The sequence below is a fragment of the Calypte anna genome, chromosome 2 (assembly GCF_003957555.1).
Source record: "Calypte anna isolate BGI_N300 chromosome 2, bCalAnn1_v1.p, whole genome shotgun sequence".
Classification (NCBI taxonomy): domain Eukaryota; kingdom Metazoa; phylum Chordata; class Aves; order Apodiformes; family Trochilidae; genus Calypte; species Calypte anna.
In genome coordinates this window covers 43121270-43146700 of record NC_044245.1, presented here as the reverse complement: position 1 = coordinate 43146700, position 25431 = coordinate 43121270, and the positions used below count along the sequence as shown (strand labels likewise).

The 25431-nt window shown below is 40.8% G+C and overlaps 2 protein-coding genes across 4 annotated transcripts in view; one reads left to right on the top strand and one right to left on the bottom strand.

The window, feature by feature from the left end:
• METTL6 (methyltransferase like 6) overlaps positions 1–2948 on the bottom strand; it is an 8955-nt gene extending 6007 nt beyond the window's left edge. The window contains exons 1-2 of one of the 2 annotated variants that reach the window (XM_030444799.1): positions 2864–2948; positions 512–884 (exon numbers count right to left, since the gene is read on the bottom strand). In XM_030444799.1, the coding sequence (XP_030300659.1) occupies positions 512–787 (276 nt within the window). In that variant the 5' untranslated portion in view covers positions 788–884; positions 2864–2948. Of the gene's footprint in view, positions 1–511; positions 885–2393; positions 2575–2863 lie in introns of those variants that run through there. The other variant, XM_008504383.2, reaches the window with a different exon arrangement.
• Positions 2414–25431, top strand: EAF1 (ELL associated factor 1). 2 transcript variants are annotated; one of them, XM_008504382.2, is made up of 6 exons: positions 2414–2620; positions 6601–6695; positions 8878–9014; positions 11564–11727; positions 18289–18519; positions 20555–25431. In XM_008504382.2, the coding sequence occupies exons 1-6, from the start codon at positions 2518–2520 to the stop codon at positions 20599–20601; spliced, it is 777 nt and encodes a 258-aa protein (XP_008502604.1). In that variant the 5' UTR covers positions 2414–2517; the 3' UTR covers positions 20602–25431. The 2 variants fall into 2 exon arrangements, with proteins under 2 accessions (XP_008502604.1, XP_030300660.1); XM_030444800.1 differs by lacking the exon at positions 2414–2620 and adding an exon at positions 3074–3287.

Sequence of the window (25431 nt, the reverse complement as noted above, 5' to 3'; positions counted from 1 at the left end):
CAAAACAGAAATCTTGATTTCTGCAAATTTACAAATCTTTTCAGAATATATCAATATTATTTTGGCCATCTACCTCTTAAGTAATCAACCGATTGTTGTACCATTTCTATCTTGTCTTTCATTCAGCTATAATGAACAACAGATTCATCTGGCAACTCCCCCTAATGAAGCTTTGCAATCAGCCTGTAATTCTGGATGCTTTTCTTTCACGTAGTTAAAGCAGACCAACTTTCATCTGAAAACATCACATCACAGGCAGACAAGTTGCTCATAAAGGACACACAAGAAATATTCCTGATTTCGTTCTTATAATCTAGTATGCATCAATTATAAACTGAAACCAAACTGATGCATCTGATTTTGAGAAGGTATCTTTGATATTAAGAGACTACACAGGGCACTGCAAACTTAACATGTAACAGCTCTTGCCCTAACAGCTGTGTTCGAAGTATTAGTAAATCCTTTGGAAACAAACAATCCCATCTTTTCAGAGGAAGTGTATAAATCTCACCTCCCGACATGCTTTTAACTCTTGAAACTCTCTGGTTGTCCAATGTCTGTCTTTGAAAAAGTTGGTGCTGTTTCTTTTGTAAAATAGATCCCAGTTCTTCTGTGCCTCTTTCTCCAGTTTTAGCTGTTTAAACTCAGACACCAAAACCTGATCTTTTGCCAATCTCTCAGCTTCTTCTGGGCTAAGGATTCTTGCACTGTGGCCTTTTTTCTGTCCATCTTCAGTAGATGATGCTATTATACTTAAGCAATTGGCTGATGTGTTTTCTTGGAACATCACGGATTCTTTCACACAAATATGAATGCCAAAGATACAAGGGTGATTTTTTTTCTTTACTGTATGTTTCCATCACTTAGGTAAAATAACCACGGCTCTAGAAGAAGGAGAAAAAAATAAGAAAGAGTTACAGTGGGCACTTATTACAATTTTACAGTGATCTCCCCTACCTGATGGATTGTAATGGCACCACATTTCTCTTCATTTAAGAAACCTTCCTTCCAAACAACTAACTGCATACAACATCACACTGATGTCAAAGTTTAAGAAGATACTTAACAGAGTCTGCTGGTCTTCCCTCTGCTGCCTCCCTAAAGGAGGAACAAGAGAAAGATGGCATAGCTCTAAGCTTATTTCCACTAAAACTAATACGAAGGCAAGGTCTTTGTTTCTTATTAAATTTAGCTAGAACACCTCAGAGAAACTAACTGAAAAACAGGTGACATTTAGAAGGCCCACTAAAACTGATGGAACAAATTGTATGGATGTTAGCCTTTCTCCTGCCTGCCCTCATCTTTGTGAGAAAACACTGGTGAAAGCACCAAGTGAGCAAAAGCAGTACTGCAGCACAAATGCCCATAGCTGACCTGTGCCAGCACTCTTTCCACTGTCTCCTCCTGAGGATCCACACTGGTTTTAACAAGTTGGTTTACTTCCTGAAGTTACCAAAATGGAGCAATGAAAATTGTTCTGCATAGACTAGGAAGAGATCCAAATCTTTTCCCTGCTGTTAAACTAGTTCTGACCTCTACCCTGCCACAAACATCGCGATCCTGGAAGCTGGAACATGTGAATTAAATCCTGAAAAAAACAGTAATTCCTCGTGAAACCCAGGCAGCCAAAATATGCCACTCATGTATGCCAGAGCTGCACATGAGAAAAAAACCACCAATTCCCACCCAGAAGTAAAAAAGTGATGCTTCACTTATATACTTTAACTGACATGATACAAGCACTAACATAGAATACAAACACATGCAAAAGAAATAAAGAACTTCCAAAACTTTATCCAGCTTTACAGGAGAGAGATGACACTTCTTTAACTCAAAAAAGAAAGGAAAAGGTTACAGATAACAGGTTGCCTCGAAAGAAAGTCTCCTTAAGAAGCATGTATCCTCAAAAAAACCCCAGCTTAATCAGCAAAATTTCTACTATGTACCTGGCACGTTACAAAAAGATCAGCACTTGTATTTCTGGAAAGAAGAGGGAGAGGAAACCCACGGCGGTCCTTCCACTGACCCATTTGCTCTCAGAGAATCGCTGCGTGTGTGTTGGGGGGGGGGGGGTAGTTAACACGATGATAAACACGGCTTTTAACAACCTTTTTTTTTTCAGTCTGAAAAGCCTTTAAAAAGGTGTTTAACCCAACCCTACCTCAAACAGGTAATACCTCTGGGCAAGCCCCCGGCTTCCCGCCAACAGCGGGTCCCTCCGAGGGGCCGAGGCCACCAACTCCGCGCTAGATATCCCGGCAGGGATGGCCCCTCCTGCCCTGCCCTCCCTAGGGCGGGGAGCGCCGGGGCTCCCACCTCTCCCGCTCCCCCTCCGCCGGGAGAGCATCCCCCTGCTCGGCCCAGCACCCCTCCTCGCCTCCCTCTGCTGTTACCCGCTGCGCCGGCTCCGGAGCAGTTTCCCGGCTGCACTCGGCCCCCGGAAGGGCGCCGGGCGGCAGAACACGGAGGAGAGGAAGGGACGGGTCGGGAGGGGTGGGGACGGAACGGGACGGGGACATGAACGGCTCGGCGAACTCGCTGCTTGACAAGGACGAACACCCGCTGGAGCTGGGCGAGAGCTTCGAGCGGCGGCCCAAGGCCTCTTTCCACACCATTCGCTGTGAGCACCACCCCTTCACCCTTCCGGCGGGCCCCTCCGCCGCCACCCCCTTCCTCCCTCCTCTTCTCCTGCTCCCCACGTCCCGTCCCCTTTTTTTCATCCTTCTTCCCTTCCGCTTCATCTTTCCGCCGCACCCACCCCTCCTTCCGGCGAGCCCCCCTCTCTTTGGACCGCATCCCGCCGGGCGGCACCGGCACCGGCACGGGGACTCGCAGTACCAGCCCGGCGCCCCGCCATCCTCACCCAGGTTTCCTGCGGGGGTCCCGTCTCGGCTTCTTACTCGTTTAGGGCTGTCTCCTCCATGCCAGCCTGCGGCGGACTTCGCCAGAACGAAGCCCCGGCCGCCGCTCCTCCTTCACCGCCTCCTTCGCATCGCAACCCTGGAGGCTTCATCCTCCCCTCAGTGCCCTTCTCCCCGCTTTCCCTCCCGCACCCCTCAGCTCCCGTCCCCCTCCTTCCCGCTTCCCCCTCAGCGCTGTCCTCACCCCTTTTTTCTTCCTTCCCTGTCACCCCCGATAGTGTCTTCCCCACAGCGAAATGTCCCACCCCGGCTGGCAGCCTGAGGGGAGAAGGGGAAGGTGGAAATGTGCTGAGAGCGCTGGCAGGGAGGAGGTTTCAGCGAACCAGGGCAGGGCGGACCGACAGCTTGGGAAGTTTTTCTTTAAACGTGCGTGAATCGCTTGGGAGGGATAAGACGATTCCCTTCGTGAGGGGGTGGCTTGCCATTTTTTTTAAATTTTACTTTAAATGTGCGTGGATCGCTGGGGGAGGGCAAGACGATTCCCTTCGCGAGGGGGTGGCTTGCCATTTTTGTTTTAATTTTCCTTTAAATGTGCGTGAATCGCTTGGGGAGGGTAAGACGATTCCCTTCGCAAGGGGGTGGCTTGCCATTTTTGTTTTAATTTTCCTTTAAATGTGCGTGAATCGCTTGGGGAGGGTAAGACGATTCCCTTCGCAAGGGGGTGGCTTGCCATTTTTGTTTTACTTTTTCCTTTTAATGGCAATTGCAGGACAAGTCACCTCAGGCCCCGGCCTGGAGAGGATGAGCGCGGCAGGTTGGCAGCCAGAACACCCGCAGTTTGATTTTTAACTGGCTGTTTTTGTGATGAGGCAACATGTAACCCAGCAGCCCCATCCCTGGTCGGTCTTTTCACAGAAAAGTGAGCAGAAAGGACTCAGAGGCATGCCTGATGGCTGTAAGACAAGTCCTGAGGTAGGGTCTTGAGCAGTTAGGAAGCTTTTGAATAATTGGAAAAATAGGTGGGGATTTTTTTTTTTTTTTTTTTTAAGACACCAGATATTATCCCGTTTGCTCGTATTTAGCTCTGGGTACATCTGGCTTCATATTATTTAGTTCCTCTTGCAGATAACCTTCTGTATTTCTGTATTTGAATTTTGTGGGCAAGGAATTGCTTTTTCTTCCCCTGAATAAGTCCAGAATTTAAAATTAATAGTAAATCATCAACAGCAAACAAAAGTAAAACCAAACTTGGATTCCAGTAGATTTGTATTAAGGTGGGGGATTTACATGGTTAACAGTAGGACTTTTCATTTTGTGATGCTAGGCCCAGTCTCGTGGCCTGTATTCATAAACTATGAGTAAGTAATTTCCGTGATATTAAATCACCTGAGTGTGACTTGAAAGTGAAGCTTTCTAGATTGAGCTGTTACTCAAGCAGGTGGTCAGTGATTGAAGCAATAAAGCTCAGTATAGAATGAAAGTGCAACAGTAAACTCAGTTCAGTGAATTATCATTTAAACTCTGTGAGTTTCACCTCTGTGGTTATATGTAACTCGACTGTGCTAAAAAAATACCGTACCACATGTTTGGTGCGTTTAACTAAATAGTTAAACAGTTTTATCCCGCACTGAATAGTTTTATCCAGCACTAACATGCTGGCAAATCTCCACTTATAATTCCAAATTTTAACAGCATAACTATGACATGAATGAGGTTGTTGTCTATAGTGAACGAATTAAACCTAAGCCATGTCCAGACTAGTTTTCTAGAATAATTAATTTCCTAAGGGATTGCAAAGCCAAAGCTCTTCAGACTACAACTGAAAGAATGCAGTTTTATTTCAAAAGAGCTTTCTGTATGTTGTATTTTTCAACCATGACTTAATCAAGTGAGATCTCTTCATTTCCTGGTTATAAATTATTTTTCTAATTTTTGATCTGGAATGCTTTATCTGGGATCTGATTTTCCCCCTAATCCTCTTCACATGAACTACAGTGAGAGGATTTTTCAGTCTGAATTTGTTTTGGCCTCCTTAAAATACTTCATTCCTTTCAGCAGAGTTCATGAAATACTGAAGTAGTGAAAGACTGGATTAGCCCTGGAAAACACATCTTTAAAACATTTGGGTTTTGGGAAAAGGACTATGGGTACATTTAGGGGGACATAATCTCTCCATCTACAGCAAGATTAGCCAAGCACGTACACCTAGTAACATAACCAAATTAAAACAGTTTGTTGAGTGTGTGTTTACAGTACCTGTATTTTGCTGATACCCAAGAAAGAAGTGTGACAGTGATATTCCTTTTAATTTAGTGACTGCGTTGTTGAAACTCTTGATCCCTTTTTGGCAAAGACACCGGCTCTTGTACAGCTGGTTTGTTTTATTTAGCAAGCTTGCACATAAACTAGGTGGAAAACAATAGCTGGAGATAGATTGCTGAGATGAAAATGAAGGGTATGATTTGGTCTGGCAGTAAAGGCATGAGGATTAAGTCAAGTGTGCCTGATTCTGCTTGTTGTGCTGTCAAAGTAAAACTCAGACATTAAATTCCTCTTAATGAGAATTTTTTACAAGCTGAGGTTTTTGCATTGGTTTCTTTTTCCTGCAAATGTGCTCTTCATAGTGGAATTCTATTTGACATTTGTTCTGAGATACCAGTTTCTTAGCTAATGCAGCAGTAAGTAAGTAAAAGCCTTAATCATTAATATGATTGTACATCTCCATATCCAGAAATGCTAGAATTGAATTGAGGTTTATTTTTTCAAGCAAAAATGAAACAAAACCAGGAAAAAGAAAAGAAAAAAAACCAAAAACAACAAACAAAATCAAACAAAAACCAAATCAAACAAACCAGATACCACTACTAACAAAAAAGACCCACTAATATCTTTCTGATCTTATTACACTTTATCTAAATCCTTTGTCAAAATATTACAGGTTCTAATAGTTTTTCTTGGTTTTTATATAGCTCATCAGCGCGACAGAGTAAGGAGGGGAAAGTACTTTTAAATTAAAAAAATTCTTAGTTCAAATAAATACACTAAAGAAGTGCCTTGTGTGGGGGACAAAGCATTCTATACTGTCAGCAAAAATACTTAAAATTAGTGTTAGTTTAAAGCTATTAGTTTCTCACCTTAGTCATGCTTTCCATCTACAGTGGCTTTGGACTAGCATGGAGCCTGCTGAAGTAAGAAAGCACCTCTGACTTCCTCAGGTGAGATCCAAGATCTCACTTACCCTTAAGGAGGTATTGTATAGGGAAGGTGGATGTTAGATAGTCAGGAATACCAGTAAGGCTAAATAGGATGTTGTTACTAATTTAATCTTTCACAGAGAGGATCCTCAGGTTTATATTTGGCAGGAACCACTCAGAGCCCTGCGTCTCGGAAGTCAATACTCTTCTTAGGCACATAGTCCAGTTTTCCACTTGCCTGCAAACTTAAGTGTCACTTCAAGCTTGAGGTTTGGAGAAGTCTGCCTTTGGTCTTAAAACACAAGGTCTAGAACCTTACTGCTGTTTTAAAAAAGAGGTTTAGAATCTAGGACCACCGTGTAACTGGGGTGCCGAGCACAGAGACGTTGTACTGCTGCCTTATCCCACGTGTGCTGTAAACAGCAGTGTGTATTTCAGCATTCCCTATAATCACAGTGAATATGCAGTGAGTATGACTCTTGGTGGGGCAGGATCACACTTCTGAAGGCTCTAAGAAATGTAATCACAGTTGTTTTCCTCTGCAGATGATTTTAAGCCAGCATCGATCGACACATCTTGTGAGGGGGACCTCCATGTTGGTAAAGGAGATGACGTAACAATCACGTTGCCACATATTCCAGTAAGTTTGTTATATATATGTCCTTGTTTACTCTCAAACAAATCTACAAATAGTTAGAATCCAGTGTAAATGTTATTTTCACTTTTGCCTTTGTGAATGCCAGTGGGTTCAATGTTTGAGCAGCCAGATTTGTAGTGTGATACCTCAGGAAAGGACCGTACAGTTCCAGTTTGTTCTTTACTTTTGGCTTCTTCCTTCCTGCTCTTTCTTGAATAACAAGAAGACTTTTACTGTTAGATGAAGCTCCGTACCTGGTTTCCATCCATTTTTAGTGCTATGGCTTAATGAAGGAAGCCAGAGTAATTTGGGCATTAGTTTGGTGTTCAGAAGCCACGGGTAGGCCTCTAAGCATATTCTGGCCATTACTAAAACATACAGATAGCATAGAGGGTTCCCTAGGTTTAGCTTTATCAGTGAAAGCAAGAGGAATGGTTCTGGTGAGTGACAATGAAGTAGTTTCCCATCCACTTCCTCTTCAAATGGTGCCATAAAGATCTGCTTTGTGAGGAGGATGGTAAAACAAGAGCAGTAAAACAAGGGATCAAACTGTTTACAGCTGCAGCAGCTTTGTAATTGAAGGTTCAGTGGTTTCCTTTCCAAAACAAAAGAAAGTGCTTGCATGCTGGAACTGGATTTGTTTATTAGCTGAAGCTAATGCTGTGTGTCAAGCCAATAAACTAGAATTCACAGACATCAATGAGTTCAGTGGTTGCAGGGGGGCACCAGTCAGTTCGGAAGCCATGTGTCAGATCCTTTTGGCATTGTTTATTCTGGCATGCTGGTGTTTTTAATTGGTAGGTGGTGGTACTGTGATAATTGTCTCTGAATGAGACTTCAGCCTGCTTTCCCAGCTTCTATTTCATTTGTGAGTTTGGTCACCTTTGTTGCTGCAGGATGTCACATAGGGGTTTCTGACTACAAAAATTATGAATGTGGTTGTGCTATTTGGGAGCAGGTAACAATGCAATTAGTAGCAGTGACATTCATCTTGGATTGACTGGCAACAGTGTGGTACACTTATCTTTTGTATTGGACAACATCTCTTGTAACGTCCCTTTCCAAATCTCTGTACTGATGAGATTAATTTGATTGTCTTTCCATGACTATGGACAGCTTTTGAATTTATAGTGTGCTTCAGAGGCCTGGGTAGTTGGCTGCAATAAATGCAGCAAACGTGCAGTGCTTTCTGTTCCAGATGGAGAGCTGGAGAACACTCAGCATACAGGAAAAGAGTGAGAAGTCTTGAGATCTTTTCACTCAGACAAGATTTGCTGAACAATTGGGTAGGATTGAGGTTCTAAGTTGTTTTTTGAAAGTGGTCCCTGAGGATCTCTCTGGTAGCTTGTCCAGTGGAGATACTCTGCTTTCCCTTGCTGCTTGGATAAATTGAAGTACTATTTCTATACATAGGTTTAGTGGCTTTAGTATTTGATAAATAGTCTTGTTTGGGGAAGTGAAGAACTTCTGTTTGTTTAAAAACTTTCATGCATGAAAACAAATTTATGAAATGTCACCTGTTTCAGCTACCTTTTTCTCCTGTTCTGTAATCAGCAAGATCTGTAAGCCAGTGTTATTTAGTCACTAACATAAACCCTAAACATTTAATTTTAAATAAAAGGGTGAGATTGTTTATTTGCTTATGCAGGATTTTATTTCTGCTTAAATTTTTAGCCAAAAATCACAATCCTTTTTTGCCTTTTTTTTTTTTTTTTTTGAGATTAAATACAGAGCAGTTTAAATTATTTTTTTCAATGTATTTCTTTAGGCAACAGTTCTGCTACACAAATAATTAGGACTTTATTTTCCTATCTGGACCCAAGATTTCCAGAGCAAAAATGTCAGGAAGAGCTTTGGCACTTGTCAGAGCCAGCTGTGCAAATTTGGTTAGGTTACCATTTTGGGAATGAAAACTGTAAATAATGGCAACAATTGAGAACGTATTTTGTCACTGCAGAAACACTTAAAGTTATGAAAGGCATAATATGGCTATGAGGAAATGTCTGATTGACTGCCTATAACTGTGTTTCTCCCTTTTCATGAATGAGTGTTTTCTGTAGGAACCAAACATTAGCTTCTTAGCCTCTTGGTCAGAAGGATACATGTATTCTTTTCTCTTGGTGTTTGTAAACTTTTGGGTAGAGGAATATAACAAACAAAATGTGTGCTCTTTCTCTGATACCAGGGTTCAACTCCACCAATGACTGTGTTTAAAGGAAATAAAAGGCCATATCAGAAGGACTGTGTGCTTATTATCAATCATGACACTGGGGAATATGTGCTGGAAAAACTTAATAGCAGCATTCAAGTCAAGAAAACAAGGTAAAGCTGGGGACAGGGCTGTTGGTAGGATGAATTCTTGGTGAAGTTTCTTCTTCAGATTGTCTTTTGAACCAGAACTTGGTTTTCTTTTGTTTAGTAGTGATGTTTAATTTCAAAATTTAATTACTAAGCCTTAAGGGCTTTACATGGCCAATTATCTTGCCAGAAATGCAAATAGGAGTGTGAATCCAAGAGTAAAGAATTTGTCAGTTCTTCACTGCTGAAAAGGACGTAATTATAGTTTGCAAAGAAACACCTCTGATGATTTGAAGCTTCGGAAGCTGGCTGAAGGATGAGATATGTTTCAGGAATCTCTGCCTAACTGAAGAAAACATGGCAATATTAGGCTGTCAAAAGGATTATTAGAGTTTCTAGATTTGTTCCCTACAGCTTGCAGTGGGAGTCATGATGCTTTACTAATACACTCTCCAGGAAAAAAAACCACTTATCTCTGGTTTTGGTCAGTGATATATAAAGTGTAACCCAAGTCCACAGCCTCCAGCTGGGGGTGAGGAGGGGAGAAAACTGTAGAAGTAACAGTTGTGAGGTTTTGCTGTTGTGAGAATTGCTGAGGCCAAAAATCCTCTCTGACCCAGTATTTTCTTCACTGCACAAATGCTACAAAGTGGGCAGCTGGAACATTTTTGTAGTCTTGCTGCTCTGCAAGCACCCCAAGTCTCTGGCACAGTTCTTTAGGCATCAGTGGGCCACAGGATAAATCTAAAGACAAAGAAGCAGTTACTCAAATGTTACATGAAGAAGCAACTGTTAAATAATTTCACAAGTTCTACATTTAAAAAAAAAAAAAAAAAAACTATTGCAGTGTAGAACTTTTACTAAACTACTATAAATGTGGGTTACAGCTCATCAGCAGCTGGCTGGAAGTTTGCCAAGAACACCACCTCGGGTTCTTTCCAAGGTAAATAGAGTGTAACACTCCTCAGAATCAGTGATGTGAAAACTCATCCATGTGGCATTCATCTTGTCCAGTGGATATCAGCTTGTCATACATGACATTTGAATTTCCAATTTAAGTTCCACTGGATTTTGTCCAGGTGAAGCTTAAGTCAGAAAGGAGCAAAGAAGTGGAGGAGGGGTTGGTTCAGTGAAGTGTTTGAATCCACTGAGTTTTGGCCCTGGTGAGGTGAAAAATATTTCAGCTTTTCTCAACCAGTAGCAGGGTGGTCAATAAATTGAGGATTCCTGTTTTGAGGAGTAGCTCTTTGCGAAGTCATTCAGTTTTGTAGATCAGAAGCATTGTCTTTTTTTTTTTTTATGACTACTTTGATCTTTAGTGACCTATTGACACTTTGAGGGAGCAGAGTTTTTAGTATTAACTTCCTAATGACATTCACAGGGGCGTAGTTGCACTCACTCAACATATAGTTCCAAAAGCATAATTAACACTAGAAAGAATCTTTTACCTTTCACATGATAAAGTGAGCATGTTACCAGATCCTCACTTCTGTATTAATGTGGTGTCTAATAGCTGCATTTTGGTGATGAAAGAAGAGGTGGCTCAGTGCCTATTTTTGGGAATTGCAGCTACCATTTGATGGGTCACAAGAGATACCCAGTGCTGCATGTACAAGCTCAGATACCAGAAGTGGTTTATGCCAAGTCTCAAAAAGTTCCACATGGGCTAGTTTTAATTTGTTTCTCAGTGGAATTATCTGACAGGCTCAAAATTTCACACTGCTTGAGCTGGGACTGGAACTGAACTCTTTAATATCCACATGAGCTGCTTCTGTGCTACACTGCTTAAAGCCACACACCCAAAGGCTTTGGTGTCATGCCATAAAAGCCCTGCACTTTTCAGCCTCGTTGGGGTTGAGACATGAACAAGTATTTTGCTTTGAGGTCCTTTTCTGCCAAGGATGTTGACTGTCCTACAATCTGAATTCTGTCATTGATTCAGTAAAAGGAAGAAATACCTGGCCTGAATTGAACAGCTAGGCAGAGCCTTCTTCTGGAGACTGTTTCCCACTGAGGAATCAGGTTGAAATATTTTTAAAAGGATAATAGCAAATGAATGAGAAATAGGAATTAGGTGTTTGCATGCTGTATTTAGCAGTAAGAATGATTGCTCTAGTCAGGTTGACCTCAGAGAGTTCAGTTTGAGATGATTTAATTGCAAGTGAGAAAATTGTTTCTTTTGCTGCAATTGTTTTAAATGGGAAGTTGTTATGAATGGATTTGCTTTATCCTGTGGTTACCTTAAATTAATATGATCGCATTTATTTTAAAAGTACAAATACTGATTGCTAAATTAAAGCCTTCATTGTTCTTTAAGTAGAGAATTTGGTACCACTGAACCACATCCATATTTGAAAATAGATTTTGTAAGGGTGTTGCAGTGCTGTTGTAAATGCGTATTTGCTATTGGAAGCAAGCGTTATCTATAGAAAGCTGTAATTCACCTTTTATCTTATAAAACAAAGTAGGGGTCTGTACAAAAGGAAGTCGCAGATGATGCATTAGTGCAAGGATGTTGAGAAAGTAGAACGTAGTTGCACAATACTGCTGAATATCTCTGGCTTTTCTTTCAGAGCAGAGGGCAGCAGTAAGATCCAAGCCCGGATGGAACAACAGTCTGCTCGAGCATCTCAGCCTCCACAGTTCCGAGCCCCAACCAAACCAGCAGTTGGATCTAAAACTTCTCCTTTGAAAGATAATCCTTCACCTGAGCCTCAGCTGGATGACATTAAGCGAGGTAAAGGAGGGTTTGTAGTTGTCTCAGTTTTGGTTGTTTTTGTCTTTTCTTCTTTGTAATAAAACCCGTGACTATGCAATTTATAAAAACATTTTAGAATGTTCAGGGTCTAAAAGATAGTACTTTGACAGCTGGTTTGTCATCTTTATATCTTGTCATAAGGCATCTGAGTGCATTACTTAGTCTCCTGTGCCAGCATAGATGTTTGCCTGGCATGAGAGAACTTTCTCTTGGTGGATAATTTTCTCTCTTTCAGTCTATTTCTCGTTTCTGAAAAGAAGACAAAATAAGCTTGAATTAAGAAACCTGCAGCTGAGCACTACACAAGTTGAACGGGTGTCTTAGGCAACAATAACAACAACAGCCAATGGTCCAAGATGTAGTTATGCAATCAAGTAACTTGGATGAAAGTAACTCCTCTGAGTAAGGCTGGAGCCATTTGCCAACGGGACAGAAGGGCTGGGTGGCTGTGTCCTCATCACAAGACTTGGCGTTTGTTCCCTGCCAAGGGGTGCTAGGAGGGGAGGGATGAGAGGGTGAACAATCCTTCATCTTCACCTTTACCACAACCACTCCTCTGCAGCTTTGATCACTTCTGCCATATAGTTGCTATGCTTACTCTTAAAGTTCCTTGAAGGAATGAAAGGGATGACAGGGATGACTGTCTCAAATCAATCTTCTGCTCAAGCAATGCTTTGGGTCAGTGTTCTGCTGTGGGCAGGGCATGCTTTTGTTGCCAGTCTCCTCCCTTTCATACAGGTGTGGTATCTGGTTTTGCTGTGGATAACACAGTCAGAGTGAGGAAGACTAAATTTAAATTTCTATTTTGTTCTTGTGTTTCTTGGCTGGCATCACATGTAATTTTATTTTAAGACTGTTCTTTCTGCCTAGTTTTTTTCTTTTTCTGGGTCTTTTTTTTTTTTTTTTTTTTTCCCCTCTGTCCCATATAGCTATTTTTGCCGGTAGGCTTAGCCTGTGTTAATTGCCTAGACTATATTAATTACTTAGTAGGGTATTTTTTCATCTCATAGTAATCACTAGGTGACATATTTACTGCTACCTCTGTGTGTTTGCATAGGTGCTGGCTGGTCTCACTCTTTCACAGCAGTAGTATTTTAAATGCCTGGATGGTGATCAGCAGGCACAGTCAGTATCTGAGAGTCTGTTAGCTATGGTTCCCTTGGCTGCATTGCCATTTTTATTTTCTGTGCAATAGGTAAGGAGAAAGATAACATTATTTTAAAAATTTAATTGCTTATGAATTTTAGGTATCTTTTATTGTGGGGTTTAATAAGTTAGTTAACCATTGGAGCACTCTTATATGTACAGCAGTTTGTAAAGGTCATATTAGAGTAAAATACATTTGTCTAATGTGACGTCTCTTCTGCAAAGACCATTTGTAGTGGTCTAAAATACAAGTCAAATTGTTCAGAATTATCTTGGTAATTTTTATCACTGAATTGTCTTTTATTGGAAAGTATCTTGAAATAAACAACCTGTAGAGTTTTCTTTCCAAAATCAAGCAAAAGAACAGCTGACTTAAACTAAAAATATGACTCCAAGTTGGTGTTTTAGAGAGTCATTTGAGGCCCAAAAAGAGAGAATGCAAATACCAGGGCAGGGGTTGTTTTGCTTACAGTGAGTGCTTTTTATAACTTTTTTCTGTCATTGCAGCAGAATTATTGAACCATTTATATTATAAGGGCCTACTTGGAAAAGGTAGAACTAAAATGGCACCATCAGACTATGAAAATAATTAATGAAACTTAATTGTAAAATCTGCAAGAGAGGCTTCAGTGCAGTTTTCTTCCCTTAATGTATCTCTTTTTGAACAAAGAGTTGCAAGTTCTGATGAGACTGTTCTTTTCATTGAAGCAGTTGCTTTCCTTTTGGGTGTAGTACCCCTTTGTATGAAAGAAAGATAAATGTAAGGATGAAATTTCTGATATTTTTTTTCCCCAAAGAAGGTGGTTGAAAACATCCTTGGCTTTACAACACTCTTGCTCCCAGTATGCCCAACTTAAGGGTGTGTCTGATGTTTAGTGATAATTTGAAGTAACTTCAGTGCAGGTTTCTGCTTTCTCCCTGTACCCTCCACTGTGTATTCCCATAAGATCCCCTTACAGATTATCTGAGAAACAAACTTCCAGGTAGGTCACTTCTCTGTCCCATTACACAGCTATCCAAACAACAGTGCTGGAGGACAGAGTTAAGAAAGAGTATGTAGGGGCTGAACCAGTCCCTCATGCAGAGAGGCATTTGGGAGGCTGTGTCTAGGGTCCTGCACCAGGGAAATCTTTTTCCCTGCAAGCTCTTATATTTTCCTCCTTCCTGAATGGAGCTAAAGAGAGAATAAGAAAGCTTGTTCTTTTGAATACTTGGCTACATCTGATAACATTTCATTAGGCAGTAAACATTTACACACATATACCACAAGCAGCCATTTATTTGCCTGAAAGAATCAGCTTTTGTCAGACATATTTGACCACAACAGAAATGTTTTTTAATAATATTGACATAATTGCAGCATGCCATACTTGGGAAGAAAAAAAAAAAAACAAACCACAGGAGCTTATTTCTGGTTTGGAGCCTATAAATTTGGTGCTTAAGAATCTGAGCAAATCTTGTTTACTTAAAAAGCAGCTGTAGTCTGTAAGGACTATTCCACAGTGCTGTGTTTGTCTCCTGAGACCTTTATCAATTTTTTTGCACTTTGGTGTAAAATACTGCCTCTTCTAGCTGCAGTCTCTGCATACTCTTAAGTGCCAGTTTCAAGTTCATTTCTCTCCACCTTGCATATCATTAACAGCATTCTGCTATGGGCATACAATCTTATCCTTCCTAGAACTGAATTACTTTCTTTCCAAATGTCCTTGGTGTTCTTGCAGCCCAAGGTTAGGGCTTTAGTTAAAAATTGTGGCTATTGGAATTGAGAGAAGAAATAAGAACCCTTAGATATGTTTGTGGAAAGTAATTAGGGCATTCGAGACTGAATATGTATGGAAGACAGCCCTGTTGAGAAATGCTGTTCTGTTTGTATAATGACTTCTGACCTTCTGACCTTGGTTTTTTTTTGTGGTTTTTTTTTTACTGCATTGGCTGCCAGGATAAAACAGTAAGGCATGTTGTTTTCTTGAAAGAAAGCCTACAGTTGTAACATGAACTCTACAAAAGATAAGGTTGATCTAGCAACGTCAGCCTTTTCAGGTGATGTAGGCTCAATTAAGCCAAGTGTTCAAAACTACACTGGAAAGCTTTCTTAAAAGTAGCTGCTGCACATCCTCACTCTTAAAACCTCACTGCTTAAAAGCGTAAATGTGTATCAGTATGAGATGTTTGATCTTGGCAATGCAAAATATCTAGGAAAGTTCTGACTTTTTTGTTGATCAGCTTAGCATATCTGTATATGCACAAAATTGTTTTAATTGGAGGCACCAAGAGGAAACATTTAGCCAAGGCTTCAGTATCCAAAACTGCACTAAGCTTAGCAGGCAAATAGGAAGATGGAAAATAAGACAATTTTCAAGCAGGTGTGGCTTAGCCATCATTTTTTGACATGGGGACAGGAGATAATTTTGACCACACTCCCTTAGTAGTCCTGCTGGAGTTCTGCCTGGCAGACTTTTAGCCAGGTAGCAGCCACAATAATATTTGTGGAAACAATTAGAGTTTTTTTTTCATCTGCCCAGACTAGGTGTTTAGAATTCTGGGCTCAAGTAATTAAGACACAAGACAGACCTGAGGTGACAGCCTGCAAGGCAAAAGTTAACTAGAAGATGTGCTCAGACCAAGTTTCCACCAGTGACCATTATCACTGATAACACCCTTAACTTGCCAGTCCTTGAAGCCTGTGATGTTGGTGCTGTTTTGCTTTCTGTGCCACTTTTCAGCACAGTGAGCATCACCACTTCTTCCAAGGCATTTTTTCCTTCCTTCCTCATAACCAGCACTTTTTTAATGTGGTCCTTAGTTTCTGCCCAGCAGAAAACCCTCACTTGTCATTCTGATGCTAATCTCTAATTCTGTTTAAAATCAGCTTTTCCCATTTATCAGACTGTATCATATCCTTCGATTCTCTCCTCAGTTGCTGTATTGAGTTCAAACTTCTCATTAAGTTTATTTTTTCTTGTTCTGTAGTTCTTTTCTCTTTCACCACCAATGCATCTTAGATTGCTTCACCATCTTCATGATATTTTGGATGCTGCTCTCGGGGCTGCTGTGTTCTTGGCATGTGTACCAACAATCCTCTGTTTCAGCCATAGACCCTTCAGCTCTGAGCATATCTGTGCAATTCCCAGACACTTGTCCTTTACTACTGTAGGTCACCCTGCTCTGGCAGGCAGGGTTGGACTTTGATGATCTCTCAAGGTCCCTTCCAACCCCTAACTTTCTATGATTCTATGATTAGACTTGTTTATTAAATCTTTTTTGTGGTAGGGACTATGCTGTACAAATCCAGAATATTCTAATACTATATTATTATTACTGCTATAACTTACTCTAATCATCACTAGAGGTATGTGTAAATTTTACACCATTAAGCTAGGGAAAAAAAGTCAATCTGGGCTATTTAAAGGGTAGGAACCCTTATTTCTGTTTAGTATTCCTTGAGCTTTCTCTATCAATTTCATAGCCTTGAACACTGAGAACAGTAACCATTTGAAATCCTCGATGCACGTGGACTAAGAATGGTGACCTGCAAGTGTTAATTTGTCTGTGTATCAGACTCCAGGCATGAAATGAATTTTTAAAACCTGCAAGATGTGTCAAGATGCAGTAAGAGAGAAAGATAGTAGTAGTATAAAGCCGTATCTTCTGTTGGACTATTCATATAATCTTCCTCCTTCTTCCAGAGGTCTCTTATGCTTTGTCTTTAGGGTAGAAAAGTTTTGCCTGGTACACAAATAATATACAGAGAACACAGGTGGTGTAGCCAGGAATCTAGATTCAGGAAGTAAATTGGAGGAACCACCCCACTACACTTAAATTACTCAGCTGAAGTTAAGACATATGGTTATTCCTTTTCCATACACCTCCTTTGCCTCTGATTCAATGTAATTATAGCGTTTGAAATTGAAAAGTAGTGGTTTTAATATTGCAAAAGGAAACTTAATTTCTAAAACTAATACCTGCTGAACTAGAGGACCTCTGTCCAGCAAATAATATGGAGGCTGAAAACCTAGGTGTGACTCATAGAGTAAAGCCAACCAAGGAAAATGGGGTCTTACTAAAAAAGGGTAAAGTTCCATTTGCTCACACTTAATGCTGCAGGGGCTGAATAAAAGAATCATTAAAATAGCATCATTTTTACATAAAGGAAACACTCATTTCTGGCTATACTATACAAAAGAAGGATGTCCCCAGCTGAGGAGGAGTTCATCTCAGTCTGACACACAGCTGACCTAAAGTGAATTACTTCTGGTATGTTCTCCATTTGTCAGGTAGAGATTATACCTCATCTCTCCCTTCTTTCATTCTTGTCCCTTTAGCCTTTGACTTCTGCAGCCAACCACTGAATTCTAACTCTGTGGGTACAGAACTGCTAGCACAACAAAAACCTAAAGTTTGAGGGTCTCTTGTCCCATGCTTAACATATTTGTGAAGTTTTTTTTTTCAGGAGACCTGCTTGGGTGAACTGAGTCATTACATACTCAACTTTGTGGGTGCATACAAAATAATTGTCCTCTAATAGTGCTTAGGCCACTTGGAATTATGACAACTTTAACAATATGGTATGATTTGAGGTGACTTACCTTAGTAGCTGTTTGGTAACTAGTTGTTTAGCCAACACTACCTGTTGCTGATGTGGTTGTCATGGTATTCCAGTGTTTCTTTGCACTGGAAACCCTGAAGAGGGGTGTGCCTGTCTTGAGTAACTTCATAGTTTCAGAGTAGTCTCTGTATTTTTCTTGCTATTTGTAAGCTTTATAGAGGTTAGGGCAGAATATTACCACTCCACAACATGTGAATATCATAATCTAGTCTCATCTGCCCCTCTGCAAAGTTATTCAGTGTCATCCATCTGCTTCTGAAGTTTGTTTAAAATGAGCTGTGTGTGAGTTTGTGCTGGAGCATATCTGAAGTCAAGGCAGTTTCTGTTGTGATCATGCACCTGTGCCCCTGCTTTTGTGTTTTCCAAAAGCCTAAATGTCACTGACATGGAGCAATATAGATTCCTTCACATCAAGATGCTTTTGAAAAACGGGCTGACTGTTGGCCTGTACAACTCCATCAGGAAATGTACTTACTTTGTATGTAGAGCATATGACCTGTCAGAAATAATGCAGCAGGAAGTGATTTCAGCAATGTAAAGGGTAGAAATAATAATAGTGGATGTGAAGGTTTTATGATACTAACATGCTGTTGCTTCTTTAAATTTGGCTACAGCAACTCAGTGAAAAAGTTTTCAGAATTTTTTGCTTTCCTGTCTCTCTCTTTCAAGCGAGATATTTTAATATGATGAATTACACTTGACAAAACTATTGCACTCTCACATTCTTTTCCTAAATTCCGTGGGGCCCTTTTTGTGGTTCTGATCAGATGAATGTCCTTTTATTTCAGAGCTGAGAGCAGAGGTTGAAATTATTGAGCAGATGAGCAGCAGTGGCGGAAGCAGCTCATCGAACTCGGAAAGCTCATCTGGGAGTGAAGATGAAAGCTCCAGCAGTGAGGGGGAAGAGTCAGCACATGTTTCTCCTTCCCAGCCACCACACCAGCAGTATAACAACAGGAATGCTGTTGCTAATGGCACCAGCAGGCCACAAGGAAGCAATCAGCTCATGAACACGCTCAGTAAGTAAATCTTATCACTCTGGGAAGCTGCTGGAGGCCACTCCTTTTCTCAGCATGTTAGGCTACCTCCACGAAGTGCAGCTTGCCAAATGGTGGTCTTGTGGAGTTGTACTGGCTGAAATGCAGTGGGCAGGTTTTTTGGAACACAAGCCTGAGACCTGCCTGAAGGTGTGGAGGTGGTTCTAGTGTGGTCTGGAGCGTGTAGGCATCAGTGCTACAGCCACCATTGACCATGCTGAGCCTTGATTCAGGGTTTCCAGGTGGGATGTGTGGGTAGCAGAGCATCAGTGCAGGAGGGTCTGCTGCACCAGGGGATGGGAATTATTTTCATGTGAAAACACAGGCATGAATATTGGGGTTGTAACGTGTGTCAGTTAAAGGTCTGTAAAGAACTGTGTACAGTACAAGGCTGTCCTGTGGTCATAAATGCAGCCTGTGGTCTTCGCCATTAGCTGTATTGCTTTGTCAGAGTATCTGCTCTGTACTGTGCTTGTCTCAGCTGCATTTTCACAAATAACAAGTTTTGAAGGAAAATTTAAAGTGCCACATATTTTGTTAAGATGTTACCATTTGCAAGCATTGAATCAGTGCAAGCTTACTCCACTGCTGAAAAAGTGTAAAAAACATTTTTAAAGTGTAGTTTTGTCCCATGACTCTCCCTGGGGAGATGGTGTACAGCTGTGTTGCTCTTTCCTTATGCAAGGTCAGATACATTCTAACTCTTTGGAGTTAAAGTATTGCATTTACAAGAAATTAGAAATTGTTCTTAATTCCTCCTGAGGCATGTTTGTGTACATCTCTTGGCACCCACACTTAGGGAAGAGATGGAGTTTAAATAGGGCTTAAATGTAGGGGTTTCCAGCTTTGAGAAGACATGTACATTGTGCAGACAATACTTTAAAAGGCCAGCTGGAAAACTAGAGAGGTTTATCAGTCTTCGTGTTGGTAATGGATGCCAAAGTGAAATCCAGAGGTCAACAAAGTCAATAGTAATCTCTTTCCCTCTCCCTGTTTCTGATTGTGAGCTGCCTCTTCCCTGCTTTCCCTGGGCCATTACAACTATACTGCATAGATTATTTAATGTCAAGAAGCCTCTGAGGAACTTGGGAACTTGTAGGGTAGTTCCTTCTTTCATGCGATGATTTTTGCCTTTGGATTTAAGATTCTTATGACAAGGATTAATATTTCCTATTCAAGTCACTAGTGACCATCTACATGGGGAGAATCACCCCCAATCCAAGTTTCATGAAAGGGGAGAGGAGATGAAGAAATCCAGGGCATAGCCACTGTATAACTGCTTTGCAGGGGACCTGTGTTTGGGGTAGGGCCATGGGAGAGTGCTGAAGAGCTGGGTTCAGTTATTCTAACACAAGCATGGTTCCTGCCCGTTTTTATCCCTTCCACTTCACTAAACCACAAGTGCTGTGCAAAACAGGGGCTGAGACCATGGGCTGAGATCCGTGTTCTGGCCGCCTTTTCTCTGACCTTTGCACCTTGGAGGGGAGCCCTCACCGTCATGGGATGTGTCAGGCTTAGCCCAGTGGATAGCCTTGAGCTGCAGTAGCTTTGACAGACATTTTTGGCTTAGTGACATACAGATTCCTTACCTTCTCTACCCAAATGGCTTTAAACCAGAAAGATGTATTTTAAAAAGATTGAGAAAGCCAGGGAATTCCCTGGCCTTGTCCCAGAGCCGTATACAGGAGCTTGACTGGGAGGGGGCTGTGGAATCCCTTCCACAGGTGCTAGTGTGGGGAGTGCTCTTCTCCCAACAGGGAGCATCTTTGGTGGCTTTAGAGCCAAGGACATTTGGTTTGGCCTGGATCCAGCTCCATGTTAGCCCCATGCAGCTCTTAATGTTTTTGGGCATGGGGAGCAGTTCCATTAAATGACAGCTGATGTTTGCATTCGTTTCTTGTCTTATTCTTATTTAAATCTTCCAGCGTAAATGTGACTGTTCTTTGGTTTGGTTGCCATGAAATGTGAATTAACGCCTTCCCACTGGTGTTTTGTTGTGTTTTTCTGTTTTCTATAGGAAATGACTTGCAGTTGAGTGAGTCTGGGAGTGACAGTGATGACTAGAGGCTGAGCTTTTGCTGTTTCTCTTACATATAAGTGAAGAACTAATTTGCCTTGAAGTGATCCTGTTGCTTACGAAGAGGAGCTGGCACAGAGATGGTTCCATGTGTGGAATTTTAATGGAGGAAGCGCATAATCCCTACAAAACAGCAGATGTTGAGGGCTATTTTACTTTGTGAATTAAGTGTATATTTTGTGTATATTCTTTTAAAGCTTTAAATAGGTATGTACAGTGGGTAAGCCAGTATATGTTCCTATGTTCCTGTCCATGATCTGTAAGTTTAATGTGTAAGTTTATGATGTCACCTAAAAAGTTATTGTTTGTAGAAGATACTCATCCCATCACAACTTAAGGGAGGGATGGGGGGGAGGCAGCTTTTGTACATAGGGTGTGGATGAGCCAACTATGAGTTTTAAAAAAACAAGCAGAATCTGCTGTGTGCACTGAAGTGGAACTGTCATATCAAGTTTCAATGCTAAGTTGATTACTTTGGTTTGGGGCTTTTCTAATATATTTTTATTGCTATTTATGGTTGATTTAATGGACTTTTAAACAGCTGAAAAAGATAGATCTTGAAACCATGTTCATGACAAACCTTGTTGCACCAGTGCCTTACAAGCAGTTGTGTATTTTTTTTTTAACAGAGCTTCAATTCCTGCCACTTTTCCTATAGGCAGCAATACTGAAACCTCTTCAGATTCCTTTGCAAACAAGAGCTATATTTCATGTACAGCCAGCTGTACTCTTGCAAGATAAAGGGTGTACATCAGTCACCTGAACACATCCAAATAAGAAGCAGGTGGCCATTTCCTTGAGTCACACATGAAGTGTGTTATCTGACTCAGACATTCAGACCTAGTCTTTGGAAATACTCAGGAGTCTGATTAGTAGTGAAATTAGAGTGTCACAAATATGAGATACTGGACTTAAAATTAAGCCCTGGTGTATGGAGAAAGAGATGACAAAACTGTTGTGAAACAGCAGAAGTCACTCTCCCACCACACGTGTCCAGGTAGACTTAAGTTCATACTGTTTGTTGGACAGGATCTCTGTGCTTGGCAGGATTACACAGAACATGAAATATTTGCCTAGGACGAAATTCGCCCCTGTTTAAGGGGGTTTAAAGGGTGCTTTTAGTTGGATTATCATTAACTTTTTTTGCTTGCATGGATAACGAGAGCTACAGGCAGCATCTCATAGCTGGAACACCAGGCTAGCTTTTCAGAACAAAAATATAACTGGCATAGGACAAGTGGTGCTCCATTCTTAAGCGTCTGCTTAGCACTGCTGTTGCCTGTCAGTGAGTTTGTTTTAACTCCTCTTTGTTTACTGAGCTCTTTCTTCTTTTAAGGTGTTGAAGAGAAAGGGGACATTTGCAGGGAGAATTTAATAAATTGTTTATTTTTTTGTATTAGATACATATTGAGGCATATTTTTGCGTTATTGTACATACATTTAAAAATACTTGTTTTTTTAAAAAGTGTTTTATGATGTGGGCACATGTTTTAACAGACAGTTAGGAAATATGCTTGATGCAAACCCACCAATTGCTCTCCTTTTTTTTTTTTTTTTTTTTTTTTCCCCCCCTGTTCCTCCTCTGACAGTAAAAGTGCTCTATTCTAACAAGCTGGTACCAGTTCAGATTTTACACATTGGTACAGGAGATCTGCATGGTAGCTAGCAGTATAATTAATGCTAATACTGCTCCTGACTTTTCCCCAGCTTAAGCAGGGAGACATTTCTCTGATGTCATTTCCCCATTACTGGAGCTTATTCCTGAATTCTGTTGACAGCATTTGAACTTGCATGCAGAGCAGCATTTTCCGTGCTTATCATTCACTTGCTACTCATGCATTCTAAAATCCAGGACATGTCATAGGAAGTTTATTCATTATGTGTACATAAAATATATGAAACTTAAGAGGATAAGACAACATGAGGCTGCATCACAAATTTATTTATGGTTTAGATCAGCAAGTGGGAAAGTTTCATTCAGATAATCAATGTCTGCTTTGTTTTGCATTTCTACACTAGGTCAGCTTTTCCCACCATAAGAGATTTCTTCTCTGTTGGTAACAGAACCAGCATTTTTTCACATGATTTCATACAGCTCTTAAACTGCATTTGTCCATTCTTTGTGCCCCCTGGAGATGCACTGTAGCATCCACCCTGTTCGTGTGCTCATTAGCCACACATCCCATAACCAGACAACAGCATCTGGCTGTCCATGGGCTGGCTGAGTGATGTGGGGGCCATCAGCCTGCTCATGGGTGTAAGCAGCACAGTCTCTATCTATGGGTGTGAGACCAGCTTGTCCCTCCCTGCCACTGTGTCCCAAGTGGCTTCTGGCATCTCCTGACAGAAGTTCCCTGTCATCTCCCCCTTTCCCACAGTTCTCACAGGTATATGGGGTGTGTTTTGTGAAGATGAACCATGTAGAAAGCTCAGAAGGCAACTTCTGATCAGAAGGGGTGTCTGCCCTTTTTTTTTTTTTTTTTTCCCCTAATCACATGTGAGGCTATCACATGTAAAGGCCATCACCAGACTGACATTTTGGTTTGGTCTCTTAAAATTTTATGTTTCATATATTAAGTTGCTTATCCCTATCTATTGGATGGTTGTTCATTTTTTCATTATTTGCTGCAAGCTTTGTTCGGATAGGAAATTGGAATTCAGTTTACTTGCAGAAACATCAGTTATTTAGAATTATTTTAATTAGCTGGCAATACCTGTAACGTGCTGGAGAAATAAGTTGACTAAAGTATGTTTTGATTAAACCTGGTAGTGGAACAATATAGTCCTGATCATTCCTGGTAGGTTCTAATCCTGCAGGGTTTTTTAGCACTAGCAGATCTTGCCATCTTACACTACTTTTTTCCACATAAAGTAGGAACATCTTTTATATGCCAGTTAGTTTAAATGTGAATTAGCAGTTCATAGGGAAAGCAATTATCCAAATGAACCAAGACTAAGTAAATATTACTTGGCATTCATAGGAAGGCTGCCTGCTGGCTATGGTGAGGTTAGCAGTTCAAGACAGCTTTGGATTATGATGGTTTCTTCAGTTTAGTGATTTCATCCATTTCAGTGGTTTGACTTGGCTTAAAACTTCAGCAGCAAGCATGGCCCACTTATAACCTTTTCCCATAATTAGAACTGCTCTACAAGTAATAGTCAATAATAATTTAAATTGATTCAATTAGATTGTTATAATTTCAACTATAGTTGTGAATATTTATTTTAATAAAAATGTTTTGTTTCAAGAACTGTTTTTGTCACCTGCTTGTCCATCTTGGACACCTTAAAATACTATCACAGCAGCACCCAAGCTGGTGTTTCAAATTCCAGTCATGCAGAAAAGCTTCCACCCACCTTTGCCCTTGTTCCACCCCTGAGGGCTCACCAGCCCTGGGAGCAGGCTCACTCCAGCTAAACCACAGGGCATGGTCATCTCTGGGAAAAACATGTCCCAGTCCCCTGACCAGGGAGTCACGCAATGCAGCAGGACCCTCTCTTGCTCCACCAAGGCACCCTACTCCTGTCAGTATCAGGACCCACTCCTGATACTGACCAGAACCATGGCAGAACCCACTCTGTTGAGTGAGCAGACTGATAGGAAAAGGTTTTCTCCAGCACAGCTTGGAATAGCTCAGAGCTTAACTGGGGGGAGTGCATCCCTTTTCAAGAGTCTGTGCCTAAATTGATTTTCATAGTTAGCTTTATTATAGACTAGCTATATGACTGTTTATACCTACGTACACACAAACACAGTTCACTTTGCAATGCTTTATAATTTTTTCCTCCCTCAAAGTCCATTTATTTGAATAATAATAATAAAAAAATAAGTTCACCAGTCCATGCATTTTTTTCTTTTTTTTTTTTTTTTCTTTTTTTTTTTTTTTTCTTTTTTTTTTTTCTTTTGTACTAAGAGAAATATAGCCTGGAATTACTTGTAATGGAGAACACTTATTTTCAGTAATTGCCCATGCTTCATTGTTCAATGTGCTAGGCATTTCCTGCTAGTCACTGAGTCAGAGATCCTGTGGAAAACACAGCTGCCAAGCAATGGGCATCTTGAGGAGATGAAGGCTCCTGTTGATAACTCGGAGAGTCCTGGGTTCAGCTCCTAACAATGAGGAATCTACCTTGCTTGTGTACAGTTTCTTATATGCACACAGAAACGTGGAATATTAAAGCAAAAAAAAAAATTGTTTATGCTTACCTTAGAAACAGAAGCTGTGGTGCTGTTGGGTTATCGTTGGGACAGACATGAATTTAAAGTAGCTGACTGTTAAGTACACCCAAACTCTGCTCACAAAAGATAAGCTGATTAATGAACTACTAGTTAGCTGATAACTACCTCTGGTTTATGTAAGAAGGCTGTGTGTATACATTGAAAGGCATCTGTTTAGCTGTTCTTCCTGTTTCCAGTGCTTGCACTCCCCTCCTTTATTTTGTAATTCCTTTATTTCTAGCACATGGAAATAAATTCTGCCTCCAGAATCCTGCATGAATTTACAGAAAAACAGTGTGGGTGTTGAAATGTTGCAAATGTATTAGCTGTATTCATCCGTGCTCTAAACGTTTTGTAAATGACAGGAGACATTGTGAATGGGCCCATCTTCCTCTTGCTCGTTGACTTGGCCTTTACTGGGACTAAACACCTTTTCTTTGGGCAGCAAACAAAAAATAAGTGATGTAACATGAGATGGTGAAATACCTCAAGCTGCTGCTTCATACCTGGAGGGAGCTCTCTCATGAAGCCATGGTCTGAGCTATGCTCACTTGATCTTCTAGCATCCTTGTAAATAAAAAACAAAATTCATCACTAA